Source organism: Parambassis ranga, chromosome 20 (assembly GCF_900634625.1).
Source record: "Parambassis ranga chromosome 20, fParRan2.1, whole genome shotgun sequence".
Lineage (NCBI taxonomy): Eukaryota > Metazoa > Chordata > Actinopteri > Ambassidae > Parambassis > Parambassis ranga.
In genome coordinates, this window is record NC_041040.1 from 11,382,829 (window position 1) to 11,396,550 (window position 13,722).

A 13,722-nucleotide genomic window follows, 5' to 3' on the forward strand; every position below is an offset into this window, starting at 1 on the left:
TCTTTTCTCTATAGTTTGTGTCTTTTACATTGAGTCTCGGAGCAAAGCATGTGTTTTTCTTTCAGATAAATCCCAGTGGATCCACCAGAAATGCCTTAAAAGGTCAAATCTTCACACTGCATACATTTTGACCTCTCAAGGTGTATCCAATAACATTAACTGCCTGCTGCATACATTGCAGTGATTACTGGAGCAGAGAAAAATGATTAGTAACATCTGTGCTTTTCTCACTGTGACTGGTCAAAATGTGTAAACAGGTCTATGAGTACGGTTCACTCCGAATGATGAATGACGAAGAAACCAGTTGCATAACTAGATCTAAAGCACATGGGCAAACATTTTTGGGGAAAAACATATCAGTTAAACTTAAAAAAATTGAACACCTTGTTCAGATGCTGCAGTTATCAAAACTTATGGCATAACGGATGGTGTGAAAAGAAACACACGGTACACACCACATGGTTTATCTGCATATTTAATATATGTGTGCAGGAATAAGACTTGGCCCTGGTCAGCTATTTACGGCTCACGCTCAGTCAGGCCTCGCAGAGTATTGTCTTTCTTGAGCAGGTGGCTGTGTGCTGGTTTGGCATTTCACCGCCTGTGTTGTTGTGGTGTAAAAAGTCCAGCCTTCCCTGCAGTGCTCGATGCTACCAGTAATTACCCCAGTCATCAATTCATTCTATTACAGCTTAAGTGCTAACACAGCTAATCTGGTTAGTGTGATTTGATTAGCAAGAACATCACCCACTATCACACCTCCAGGGTGTGAGAATTTGAGATGAGGCCCTGTTCTTTTTTTTTTTTCTGGCCTTACTCACCCTGAAAGAATATATTGAACCGTAAATAATGAATGAAGATATTTTCTTGGATTTTACCACGGCTGCGTTGGGCTCTTAAAGGTTGCACAACATGAATTTAGAAATGATCTTGGAATAGACATTTTCTAACCAATCGTCTCCCCACAGATCTCCATTTTTAAATCATTAACATCTGTTTCTGCTTGTACTCTAGGAGTGTAAATCAATGTTGTAGTGCGGAGTGTTGCAACAACATCCTGTCCCCACTGGGAATTATTTGTTTTGTGGAAAATACAGTTAGAGATTCGTTGCTCGATACATAACTCTTTCCTTGCTTCCTGAGAGGTCTCATGAGTCAGATATAGATTGCAGGCAGCGAGACTGTGAGGATGAACTGATACCATACAGATGCTCATTGCTGTGACAGAATAACATTCACCTAATGGATGATTCTTATCATTCACAGTAATTGAAGACATAATGGAGCCTGATCATAATCCCCTGGAGGTGTAAATGGCTCTGTTGCTGTGTACAGTGAGTTCTTCTCCTCCCCAAGCTGCTGTTCCTGATAAATGACAGGTATATAAAGACTGAAGAGCTCATTGTTGCATGCTGCGTATTTTTCAAAAAGTTTTGAACCTGTTGCCTTCTGACCCCAGGTCACCTCTTACAGACTGCTTCCCATAGAAAGCTCAGTTAATGTGATCATTCTCAAATAACTGGGTCACACCTGAATGAGCAAAATCCACCAAACAGGACATCCACTTAGCCCAAACTGTTTGTTTTTCCTTTCTTTCCTTGTTTGTCTTTACCCCAGGTGATGGCTTTCTTCATCGCCAACGCCGCTGTGACTAAAACCGAGTGGTTTTACTTTATGACAGCCGAGCCGCCTCATCCATCATCATCCATCTCCATGACATCTGTGACAGACTGCAGCAGAGAGGTGAGGACGTGAAGCACTTCAAACACCTGTCAGGACCTTGAGAATGGAAAGAATAGTAGGAGACAAATAACTTTAGCACCAAGCTGTGTCTGCTGTGCAGTCCCTAAAAATAGAAATTCCTTCTTAATACAACTGGATTACACAACCGTAAAGTGGGCAGGCTTCAGATACCTTTCTTTTACGTTAAATTATGTTTTCTGTTTTGCACAAATATCACACATGGGATTATTCGTTATAATACAAGGAGTGATTAATAGTTTTGTATAATCAGTACCTACCTGATACATTTATTTGTTAGCATGTTGTTGTCCCATGCTACATTTCCACACATCTCCTTCAGAGAAGAAGCTGTGGTCTGAGTATGGCAAATCAGGCGATTAGGACGGCTGCTGGACGAGTTTAAATCCACATTCTTGGATGACAGCTTTCATTAATGTGGACTTGTAGGCTGCAGCATTGTCGGTTTCACACACCATATCTTCCAGATTTTTTCCTGTAGCTGTGTCTGGACATCACCTCGTCTGCACACCTCCCTGATATGAGTGTTAGTTTTTTTTTCCCATCTTTGGTTTAAAGTTGTGCACTGAAGTCTCATCCATGATTAGAAATGCTAAAGAAATATCAAAGATGGCAGATTCTTCCATGATTTGTTGTGCTGAATGTATTCAATGCAATCAATAAAGTGACGGTGAACAAACTTCCAGGATGTGCGTCACCTTCCAGGCTCTTTCTGCAACATCTGAGTTCAGCAGTACACCTGAAACAGAAATACCAAAAAGAGATTTTGACTATTAAGATAATCTTGAGTTAATCTCCACTCTCAAGGCCATGAACTTATCAATCAACCCCTGCAGTTTTACTAAACATTCACACATTTCCAACAATACTGCCAGCTTAAAAAAAGGGCCTTGACAAATGAGTGACAGTTGAATCATACACTGTAAATGTGAGAATGTTCCAAGGACCCCCAGCAGGAGTGTAAAAAAAGCCCAACTCTCTGCCTCTGTCTCCATCCTCCCCCTTTTTCTGAGCCCCCATTACACCCCGATTCATGTTATAAGGCCGAGCTTGTCTCAGCTATTAATAAAGTGTGTTGACAGGTCTAATCACAATCAGAGCCTGGTCATTCCTTTCATGCTGAGCCGAGGACAGAGGACAGGGGACTGTCATGGGATGATACAAGTAAAGGAGAAAGGGGGTCAACATGTTAAAGTGTGTGAGAGTGTGTGTCTGGTTAATTACACTGTAAAACTGCTAAATCCTTGAAGGAAAAACAGGCTTACATTTGGCAGTTTAATCAGCTGCAGCTGTCAAAAGCAGGACTACATTTCATATAAAAAAAGTGAGAGAGTGATTTAAAGCAGACATTAGGAGAGTGTGGAAATGGTGAGTGGGGAGTGAATGGGTGAAGAGAGGAGAAGGAAGAGGAGGAGAAGCTATTGTGTAACCTCCTGTTTGTGTGTGTGAATGTCTTTAAAAACCAGCGAGACATGGGCTTGGACAATACGTAGCTGGTTGGCTCCAACATAATTCATTCATCATTGATGTGTGTGTGTGTGTGTGTGAGAGAGAGAGAGAGAGAGAGAGAGAGAGAGAGAGAGTAGTGGGTGGTTGGCAGGGGGGCGGTTGTGTGTCAGACAGTATTGCTGCTCGTCTCGCTCCACCGGTTAAGTTAAATCAGAGGCAGTCCCTGGCACGCTGCATGTGGTGGTCTCTCTATCTCTGTGTGTCCCCCGTGTCCTGAAAGCATCAACAGCCTCCTGGTTCAGCACCACAGGTAAGAGCTCACATTACCTCATTCTGACTCAACTTTTCTTAGTTTCGCAAAGTTGCCTTGAATAGCCTCTTTTTTTTATCAGATAAGCTCTTTTTTCACTACTTTTTGTGCAGCTCTTATCTCATGAGCCCTTTGTTTAAAACTGCTGATACGCAAGTGTAGGGACTGACAGCAAGGAACAAAACAACACGCACAGTTTGATTAGTGCCACCTGTTGTTGCTCTAAAAGTTGTCCACATGAAGTTCTGTGTGTGTGTTACTTTAAAGCTATAGCTCTGCGGTATAGTGATGGGGAAGACTCCCAGCACTGCAAAACTATACAAACCCGGGTTTTAGACCCTCACACAAAATTAGATCCATTTCCTGATAAACAGCAGCTCTAACACTCCTCAATCCTCGCTTACAAAGAATTCAAGCAGGCATGAAAAAAGAAAGCAGGTGATGAAATTTAATTTCCAAGTGAAATAAGTTTGACAGAGAGGAAAAAAAAATTAAAGGTGCCCGTAGGTTTCACTTTCACAGGTGCTTACTGTTCCCTCAAATGTATTGGAAAAATAATCTCCTAACAAACAATGGCACTGATTGAAAATAAGCAGAAGCCAAAATGATTTCTATTATGTTGTGTCATTGTAATTAAATGTAGCTGTGGGATATATAAATACAGGAAGTGAAGGATGGGGGAGGCAGAACACTTTCACAGGCAGAGGTTTGTGCTGTTTAATTGTACAAGTCACATGAAAGCACAGCTTTTGTAAACACAAAAATGCAGACATGACTTCTGAAGCCAATATTTCCATTAGCGGTACTGTCACTCTCTCTCACACACACACACACATGCATGCACACAAGCTAAAAATGTGGTTCCGGTTATGTATATGTTACTCCTGCACATTAAGATGAGAAGAAGGCCTGGCACCACTTTGTAATATTTGAGCTGGGGTGATAGTCTGAAAGTTGAGACAGAAGAGGAAGTGAGCTGTAGGAGGCTACGGTTGAGGTGCATCATGCTATTACACTGTTTGACTCCCATATTTTTAATCTACAAGGAGTACCATTGCCTTGGTGATGGACAATAAATCTAAGGTCCTGTAACATCCTGTATTTAGGATGTAGTTGGATGCACCCTTTGTTGCAGACTTAGTTTCCAGTGAGATCAACCTCACTTCATAATGGGCTGATATAAATCATTAACTCCATCAACCTGACATTTTAGTGGCTCTAAGGGCAGCCAGATGGTGGTGCTCATGTCAGAGAAGCTGGGTGCTCAAGCCAAGGGCAGCCTCAGATAGCTCAGTTGATGGGAACTGTGACTCAGTCCAAACTCAGCAAGCCCAAGCTGTGATTTTAGCTTTTATAGGGTTGGGTTTTTTAAAAAAAAAATTCCCATGATCCCATTAAGAGGCTACATTGAAATGCCCCCAAAAAAGGATTAGATTCGGAATGTTGCTGCTATAGTGTCATTTAGGAGTCAGCCAATGAACCGTAGAGCAAAAAAATGTCCCCAAACTTCCTCCTAACCCTGATTTTATCATTCATTGTAAGCAGTTTTGTGTTTACAAACAGTGTGGGGCCTTGCAGTCCCTTTGTCTTGTCTTAGAGGATGCAGCTTGCTCACAGACCTTGTGAAGTAGCTATTTACCTTCCTGTCTGTGGTCACCCAGGGTTTGTGGCTGCCAATCAGTAATGTGCCATCTTACTGGACACAGTCTCGCTAAATAACCTGCTTCCGAGTCACCTTCTGTCTGCGCACCCTCACCTGTTTTGTAGGACTTACATAGCCTACATATACACAGCAAAAACTGTCTGCTTTGTTATACCACCATCAGCATCTCCCTCATGGAAAAACACTGCTCTTCCAGCAACAGTATAAAAAATATACATGCAATATGCAATTTTCTCCCATTTGTGGCCAGAGATTTTTAATCCTTATATTGTCCCAGTGGTATGTGTTGTGTTTGTTTCTTTTGCATAGATTGGATTTACAGCCACCCACTGTTATAATCATTAAAGAAAGAAAACCTATGTACAGTAAATCCTAGTGATGACATGTGCGTTGGTGCCCTAGTCTACCTATTACACTGGAGTCTGTGCAAGAAAGTCACAGAGATATTTCATTATACTGTTGCCCTTGGCATACACAGACATCTTCCACACTCAACAATCCCCACATCTGCAACCGATACTGTTGTTGCTTTAGTGTGTAGAGGTTTTTTTTTCCTTTCAAAGCATTCATCTACTAAAACCTGGTGGAAAATGGGGAGATCTTTGACTCCAAGATAAAATAGTTCTACTGCTGGGGCTCAGACGGCCTAATACCAACCAGAGGGCAGCAGGAATGCAGATAGGAAAAGTGTCTTTTGACAGAAGTAGCTGCAACAACAAATGGATATATCAGTATTTCTACAATAATATATATGTAGACTAGCGTAAGTTACAATCTGAGTTCGCTGGGAGGTTTAAACTTTAAAGCTAGAATGCCATCTTGTGGCAAAACACATGCTTAATTTTGTCAACCTGATAATCAGAAGATTTACATTTCCTCAGTCATACATGTTATACTAAATAGTCTAAATGTTATAGTCTAAACAGCTAAATTAATAGTTTCTTGTCTCCTTTTGAGCTCCAATTTCAGCTCCCTAGGTGTCATATAACAACAAATATGTTGTTATTTTCATGTGATTAGTAACAGAAATGATCTCTATTGCTGTCTTGAGGCTTATGATTATATTAATATATCAGCTCCACCAAAGATACTTACTAAGCTATTATATTAAACATAGGGGTGTTTTTTTCTAATTCCCATCTCACATTCTGCTCATACAAATGAACAAAAACTAGCCCCAAGGCAAATTTTCCGCAGCACGCAGGTTTGATTTTCTCACAGAGCAAAGTTTCCACAGAGCCGAATCCCTGCTGTCCTGTTTGTTTAGGTGCGCGCTGATTAGAAGTTCTCATGCTGGGTACAATGTATCTCTGCACACCGAGGGTTTGAAACGTGACATGTCTTTTACAGTGACTGGAGCCTCTCTTTCCCTCTCCCTCAGTACCTTTAGTGTTTAATGGTGTTGTTATCCAAGCTCCACACTTTGCCACGCAGACTTCATTAACACAGGTCATAACACAAGGCATAAATGTTCTCCTTCCGGGTGCTGACAGTCCATCCAGATGGACGGAGAATTTGATAAACGCATGCAGTTTTACTGTTGCCGTTCATTAGCCAAGAGACGATTTAAAGGAAGAGGCAGAATGAAGACTCTCTGAATAATGATGTTTCAAAGGGCATTTTTGGAATATTGAATAACATGAAACATCTGTTTTGCATGGCTTCTTATTTTACAGAAATAACATAAAGCGTTAGGATGGCTTTAATGTGCAGGTCTGTAATGAGCTGGTGTAGGGTGAGCACTTTCATGGGTGCTTGTGTGGATTAGCATTTATGGGCCATGCCAGCGGTAATGATGGCTCCTTTCCGAGACTGGCTGTGACATTTTTGTTGTGTTTCTTTTATAGGACTCGCTGAGGCCCTCGCCCAAGGCCTGTATCAGTCACCACAGACGCACCCTGCCGACAGGGCCCCCTGTTTAAAAGTCCTCTGATCTGGCACCAAAAAAGGGAAAATGGAGAATTTAACGGCAGCAGCGACAGAAAGGATAGCGCTGACATGTGGCATGTCTGGACGCCATGAAATCATCTTCACCCTGGTACCCATCGTCTATGGCTGTAACTTTGTCATCGGCATTGTCGGAAACAGTATGGTGGTGGCTGTTATCTACTGCTACATGAAGCTCAAGACGGTGGCCAATATTTTTGTCCTCAATCTTGCCGTGTCCGACCTCACCTTCCTCATCACTTTGCCAATGTGGGCGACCTTCACCGCCACAGGGTATCACTGGCCCTTTGGAGGATTCCTGTGTAAGGCCAGTGGTGGGTTGGTGATTTTTAACCTCTACACCAGCATCTTCTTCCTCACAGCACTCAGCATTGACCGTTACCTCGCCATTGTACACCCAGTGCGATCACGCCGCTTCCGCACTGTGGTTTATGCGCGCATCACCTGTGTGTTGATCTGGCTTTTTGCCTTCGTGCTCAGTGTGCCCACAGCACTGACCAGGGATGTCCACAACTTCAGCAACTTTAACACTACAGTGTGTGGCATCCTTCACCCAAAAACTGAAAATGTTATGAGGTTGAAGGACCTCCTTCTGGCAATCAGCCTCATGAAAAGTCTGTTGGGCTTCCTTGTGCCCTTTATTATCATCATCACCTGTTATTGTCTCATTGGAAGGGCGCTGCTGGGGGCCAAACACATACAGAAAAGCTCTCGTTCCCGTGATGACGAGGTACTGCGCATGCTTGCAGCTGCGGTCCTGGCTTTCTTCCTGTGCTGGGTGCCCCATCAGGTGTTCCACTTCATGCAAGTACTCACCCAGCTCACAGGAGTGGAGAACTGCACCCTCCTGGATATCATTGACACCGCCATGCCCTTCACCATCTGCATCGCCTACTTTAACAGCTGCGTCAACCCCATTGTGTACGGCTTTGTAGGGCACAACTTTCGCAAAAACTTACTGCGGCTGTTGCGCTGCTTGCCAGGTGGAGCCACTGAGCCTCACCCGAGCATCAGCTCCAAGATGAGCGCTCTCTCTTTCCGTGTCTCTGAGGCACTGAGCCTTACAGTCAAAAGTAATGCCTCCTCTGATGTTAAGTGAAAAAAAAGAACAGGGTACAATTTCACTCTCCTCGCTCTTGTGGTTTGCAGCTAAAGGGCTGCTTTTCTAACCCCAACTGTATTACCAAGCACTGAACCATGCTGAATGGTCATGGTGAAAAAGTTATATTCACATACCCGTGACCAAGACTAAGAGACAACATCTACATTCGACACATCACATAGCATGCTGGCAAATCTTTCCATCTAAGCCTGTGAAATAAACATCAGTGTCGACGCAGAAAAAAAATCCAAGAGTTAGCTGTATTAATGGAGTGGAAATGCATAATTACCAATCGTTTTTCCCATTATTTATGTAAGCTATGCATGCTCTGTGGGGTTTTGTCAGCCTTAGTGATACAGTGCAGTAATGTATAGTTCTGTGTGTTCAGGTGGCCCTCCACCAGTTGGAACAAGTGGTCAAGTGCTCAGCAAAGATGCCATCTATGTATGCTCTGCCAGCAGCTGTGTACATGGACTAAATAACAGTGTGTAGCAAAACATCATGTACATTTACATCTGTAGCATATCGCGCTATGATAACCAGTGTCTGTATCCTATATGTCTAATAATGTGCTCCCTGTGAAAATGTATGTGTTGACAATATAAGAATGAACTTATGGTACACACACACACACACACACACACACACACACACACACACACACACACTCCAGGTTGGGTGATCATTGTAAATGTCTTTGGTGTCTCTGTGATATTTAACATGTTGATAGATTTTTTTTCTACTCTTTAAGTGTACATTTGTCAATATATAAAAATCTAAATAAAACAATGAAATAATGAGTCATAAAGCTGAGTTTTGTTTTAACCTAAAAGAGGCCCGCTTGACACGATTTTAGTCATGAAAACATCTAGTCAACCTCTAAAAGTAACAGCTGATCGAAGATTAAACAGCTATTAGGAATCAAAATCAAGTGACCTTGACCACCGAGTTTTACTGCACACCTCTAACATTTATTAATCATTCACTGTGCATCATGTAGGCGTAGTCTGTAAAAATATCAGATGAATAGGACTGGATCTTTTAGCTTGGCTTGGGATTGGTGGATGGGCAGCAGGCTGTGGTGTTATAAATGCTGTCCACAGGTGAAGTCAGCATCACTGCCAACATGAAGGTCCTCCTGTTTTTTGGTTTGGTGGCTGTTGCCCTGGCTGAGGTCACACGCTTTGAGGGGTAAATATTTAACTTTACTGAAACAACATAGCCTTTGGGAATTATGGACAATACAAAGAAATTTAATAAATATTTATGTATGTATGTGTATTTTGACGGCATTTTGGGGGTGTTGTAAAAAGTAAAAAAAAATTATGTAAAAAAAAAAAAAAGTAAAAAAGTATTCCGAATTTACTAAAAGTACATTAACAGAAAAGTAAAATGATTTAATTATAAATATTAGCAACAAAATATAGTGAACAAGCTCAGTTTTAGAAAAGATGTGGCTCTTGTAAAAAATGTAGTCATTGGGGAGTAAAGGGACTGTTTATTAATATGGACCACCATGTATGTGTATGTCGTGTTTATGGTGTCTCTGTCTTTGTTTCTATAGAGACAAAGTCATCCGTCTGAAGCCTGTGCTTGATGAACATGTGACCCTCATCAGGGAGCTGGCCAAGAACATTAAAGTACCTGTCTGGTTTTATTCACACCTTTCACTGCTGTCCTCTACCATTATGGGTGTTTACATTGTTTGCTGATGGTTCTAAGAGCTATTTAACTGAAACATTTTATATGGAGAACATGTACCTCATACTCATCACTACTAAACACTAACAATTTCTCCACTGAGCGTTGCACTGTTCAAATCTTTGACTCTGGCGCCATCTGCAGGTTGACATGTGGGCCCCTGATGATGCTATGTTGGTGACTATTGACATCGATGTGGACATCCATGTGCCTGGCATGTATCTCAGTATGGTGTACACCATCCTCCAGCAGAGTGACATGGAGCATGAGTATGTCATTAGATACATATGTAGAGAGGGAAAGCACCTATGTGATTTCCACTCGATTTGTATGGAATTAAATGTCGTGAATATTTTTTCAGACGATGGTCTGACACTTTTGTTTAAATCCCTCCTTAGGATTCTTATTGAGGATGTTCAGGAAGCCATCAATGCCCAGACTGACAGTGGGGCCTCTCCCAGAGCTCACAGCTACACCAAGTACAACACCTGGAACGATGTAGGAGTCAAAAACATCAGCAGCTCTGTTCACAGTGCTGATTAGACCCTTCTTCTAAGTCTTTATGTATTATTTTCTTCTGATTTCAGATCCAGTCCTGGATTGCCTCAATTTCCTCCTCTAATCCTAGTCTGATCAGCAAGCAGGTGATTGGAAACACTTACGAGGGACGCCCCATGATTGTTCTCAAGGTACGTCAGGCTCACCTGCTTTCCAAAAATGAATATCAATATATATATTTTAGTCCACTGAATGTTTCATGATTGCCTTTCACAAACACAGCTTGGTAAGAAGACAAGCTCTACCAAGCCTGCCATCTTCATGGACTGTGGTATCCACGCCAGAGAGTGGATCTCTCCTGCCTTCTGCCAGTGGTTTGTCAAGGAGGTAAAGAAAGCACTTGAAACATGTATACAAGCTTTCACTGATTACTGCACTGAGCTTTTTTTCGATCTTCCTCAGGCTCTGTCCACCTACGGCAGTGATTCTCAGATGACCAGCCTGCTCAACCAGATGGATGTCTTCGTTCTGCCCGTCTTCAACGTTGATGGCTACGACTTTACCCACAAGAGCGTATGTTACAATCAAGTCTTGCTGAAACTAAAAGCCATGCTGCGCCGTTTATCTTAAGAAATGTTTGTCTGACATGTGCTGTTGTGTCCACTTGGGAATTTCAGAACAGGATGTGGAGAAAGACTCGCTCCAGGAAATCTGGATCCAGCTGCATTGGAGCTGATCCCAACAGGAACTTCAACGCTGGCTGGTGCAGTAAGTGCAGCACAGGATTACAATAAACAGTGCCGCAGCACTGTACAATACTGTACAGTTGTGGTGCAACAATATAATATTTAAAATCTCTGCAGCAGAGGCCTGATGCACCAGATGGTTTTTACACTGAACTGTCAGAGAAGCTGCTCCTTGAAACTGTTTGGAAAAGGGCAGCCACTTAGAAAAAAAAAAACTTGGCAGGAGATTGGATAAACCATCTGTCTGTTACCATCGAACACAGACTAATCAGATGGCGTCTCGGTGGCCATCATCACACCTAATCTCACAAAGAAGAATGTAAGCCCCCACTATGAGTCTTAAATCATTCCCAAAATGCAAGGTGGCAGCCTCTTTCATTAAAGCGTCTCTGCCTAGTAAACACTCACACCTCCTGTTTGTGAAACAATCTGTCTGATGACAAAAAGTTGACAAAGAAATGCATCATTAATGATTTTCTGCACTGTCATTGCAGCCATTGGAGCCTCCAGCAACCCCTGCAGCGACACCTTCTGCGGATACTCTCCTGAGTCCGAAATTGAGGTCAAGAACGTCGCCGACTTCATCCGCAGGAACAAATCCATCATCAAGTCCTACATCACCATCCACTCCTACTCTCAGCTGCTGCTCTTCCCCTACTCCTACACCTATGAGTTGGCCGCACACCACAGTGAGCTGGTCAGTACATAAAGCTGAATCACAATCAACAGATAATTATTCATCACTGCAGTGTCACATGCATCACTGTAGTGTAGTAGACTTGAAAATAATCTATACAGGAAATTTGCCCATTAAAGGCAGACTATGATGTCCAAGTAGGAGCTTACACTATATAATGTGAATATAATACAATCTTATTATAACATGTAAAGGTGTTTCCAAAGGCTTAATAGAACTCAGCCCAGTCCCATTACTGTGTGATTCTTATCTAAGGGTCTCACTTCGCTGCTGCAAATCATTTACTCCCTGCCCTGCCTCATTCTCATGGCTCTTTTACCTCTCACTGGGGTGTCCAAGTGCTGCACAGTTAACACTCACACCCGGGCTGCAGCTCTCACACATCTAACTGAGCCAGATCACACATCTCCTCCTCTCTTATTACTCACTAATAATTTAGGACTGTCTTCTAACCATACTTTACAGAACAAAAGAACTTCTTGGATCTGTCATAACTCATATGTCCATCCAGAAATATCATTTCCTGCGTGTGCATTTCTCTGGAGGTTTCATTTCCTCCCTCAGAACTCACCAAAACCTTTTACTATTTTTTTTTAATATCGGTAAAATGTTTTGTCTGGTTTTACAATTGCAATAGATGATGGACGCTGCAGAGAAAAGGACGTGTACTTGTACTTATATGGTCAAAACCCCACTAATCGGCCCTTTAATTTTGTCTGTCCCTGTTGTAGATGAAGGTTGCTGAGGGAGCTTCTGCTGCTCTGCGTAGTCTGTATGGCACCCGCTACACCAGCGGACCTGGTGCTACAACTATCTGTGAGTATACTCAGCAATTAATGCATCCGTGTTGGTCTATGTAGAGAGATATTCTGTGAATCTATTATTGTCAGTAATGTTTTACATACTGAGATGTGGCCCTAAAACGCAGTAAGGATGAAGGGTACATGTATAAACCCACATCCAGACTGTCTGGGCTCATCAGCATATCCCTCTCTGAATAATCCCCCTCCCCTTATCTGCCCTCAGACCCTGCTGCTGGAGGCTCTGACGACTGGGCCTACGACCTGGGAGTGAAATACTCCTACACCTTTGAGTTGCGTGACACTGGTCGTTATGGCTTCCTGCTGCCCGAGTCTCAGATCAAGCCCACATGCGAGGAGACCATGCTGGCCGTCAAGTACATTGCCGCCTACGTGCAGAAGAACCTCTATTAAAAAAAAAAAAAAAAGCGGAACTGCCAGGACCCCTGCCAACTCTGCTTCTCTGTACCAACCCCCCATACCAGCCCCCTCCAACCTCTCAGCCATCTCCTGCCCGTATCCATGGATACGGCCACCACCCGCCATGTCTCCTCACTGTGCTTGACAGAATGTCAAGATGAGTGCAAACAATAAAATCAATGATCCATCCCCACATACTGAATCAAGTTTTTATGCTTATATGATAATTTAGCTTCTAGTACGGAAGCATTTGTATGAAAATATACAACAGAACAGAGATGTACATTGAATAAAATAAGACTTCACACACTGAAATTTAACCATGCAGACAGCCTACAGTACACATGAAACAAAAGGATGCTCTAATTTACTGTACCCCAGTGATCCCCCCATGTGCACATGGCTCTGCTCCAGTAGCTGAAGGTTGGGTGGGTGGGAGTATCAGTGTTTTAGGATTTCAGTCGAGCAGCACAGTACGTGACGACCACAGAGTACTCCTTGGCAGCGTGTCCACTCTGCCAAGCATCTGCCTGAGTGGAGAAAATAAAGGGGCCAAAGACCAGCAGGAAATTTAACCGCACTGGCACACATTCTGGACTGGAGTGTGCAAAGGTGAACATCAATAGCT

The 13,722-nt window shown here is 42.7% G+C and overlaps 2 protein-coding genes across 2 annotated transcripts; both read left to right on the forward strand.

Annotated features, from left to right (window-relative positions):
- Positions 1-3,168: 3,168 nt before the first annotated feature.
- agtr1b (angiotensin II receptor, type 1b) lies at positions 3,169-9,032 on the forward strand. The gene is made up of 2 exons (XM_028432438.1): positions 3,169-3,520; positions 7,031-9,032. The coding sequence occupies exon 2, from the start codon at positions 7,138-7,140 to the stop codon at positions 8,227-8,229; it is 1,092 nt and encodes a 363-aa protein (XP_028288239.1). The 5' UTR covers positions 3,169-3,520; positions 7,031-7,137; the 3' UTR covers positions 8,230-9,032.
- A 253-nt stretch (positions 9,033-9,285) lies between these two features.
- cpb1 (carboxypeptidase B1 (tissue)) lies at positions 9,286-13,287 on the forward strand. Its single transcript, XM_028432437.1, has 11 exons — positions 9,286-9,423; positions 9,797-9,872; positions 10,078-10,202; positions 10,332-10,431; positions 10,521-10,622; positions 10,714-10,818; positions 10,894-11,004; positions 11,109-11,199; positions 11,672-11,874; positions 12,606-12,690; positions 12,901-13,287. The coding sequence occupies exons 1-11, from the start codon at positions 9,323-9,325 to the stop codon at positions 13,086-13,088; spliced, it is 1,287 nt and encodes a 428-aa protein (XP_028288238.1). The 5' UTR covers positions 9,286-9,322; the 3' UTR covers positions 13,089-13,287.
- The last annotated feature ends 435 nt before the right edge of the window (positions 13,288-13,722 follow it).

Coding starts and splice junctions, on each gene's coding strand:
- agtr1b (XM_028432438.1), top strand. CDS start 7,138: ATGGAGAATTTAACGGCAGCAGCGACAGAAAGGATAGCGCTGACATGT.
- cpb1 (XM_028432437.1), top strand. CDS start 9,323: ATGCTGTCCACAGGTGAAGTCAGCATCACTGCCAACATGAAGGTCCTC. Junction 10,203..10,331: donor CAGAGTGACATGGAGCATGA/GTATGTCATTAG, acceptor ATCCCTCCTTAG/GATTCTTATTGAGGATGTTC. Junction 11,005..11,108: donor ACGACTTTACCCACAAGAGC/GTATGTTACAAT, acceptor TGGGAATTTCAG/AACAGGATGTGGAGAAAGAC.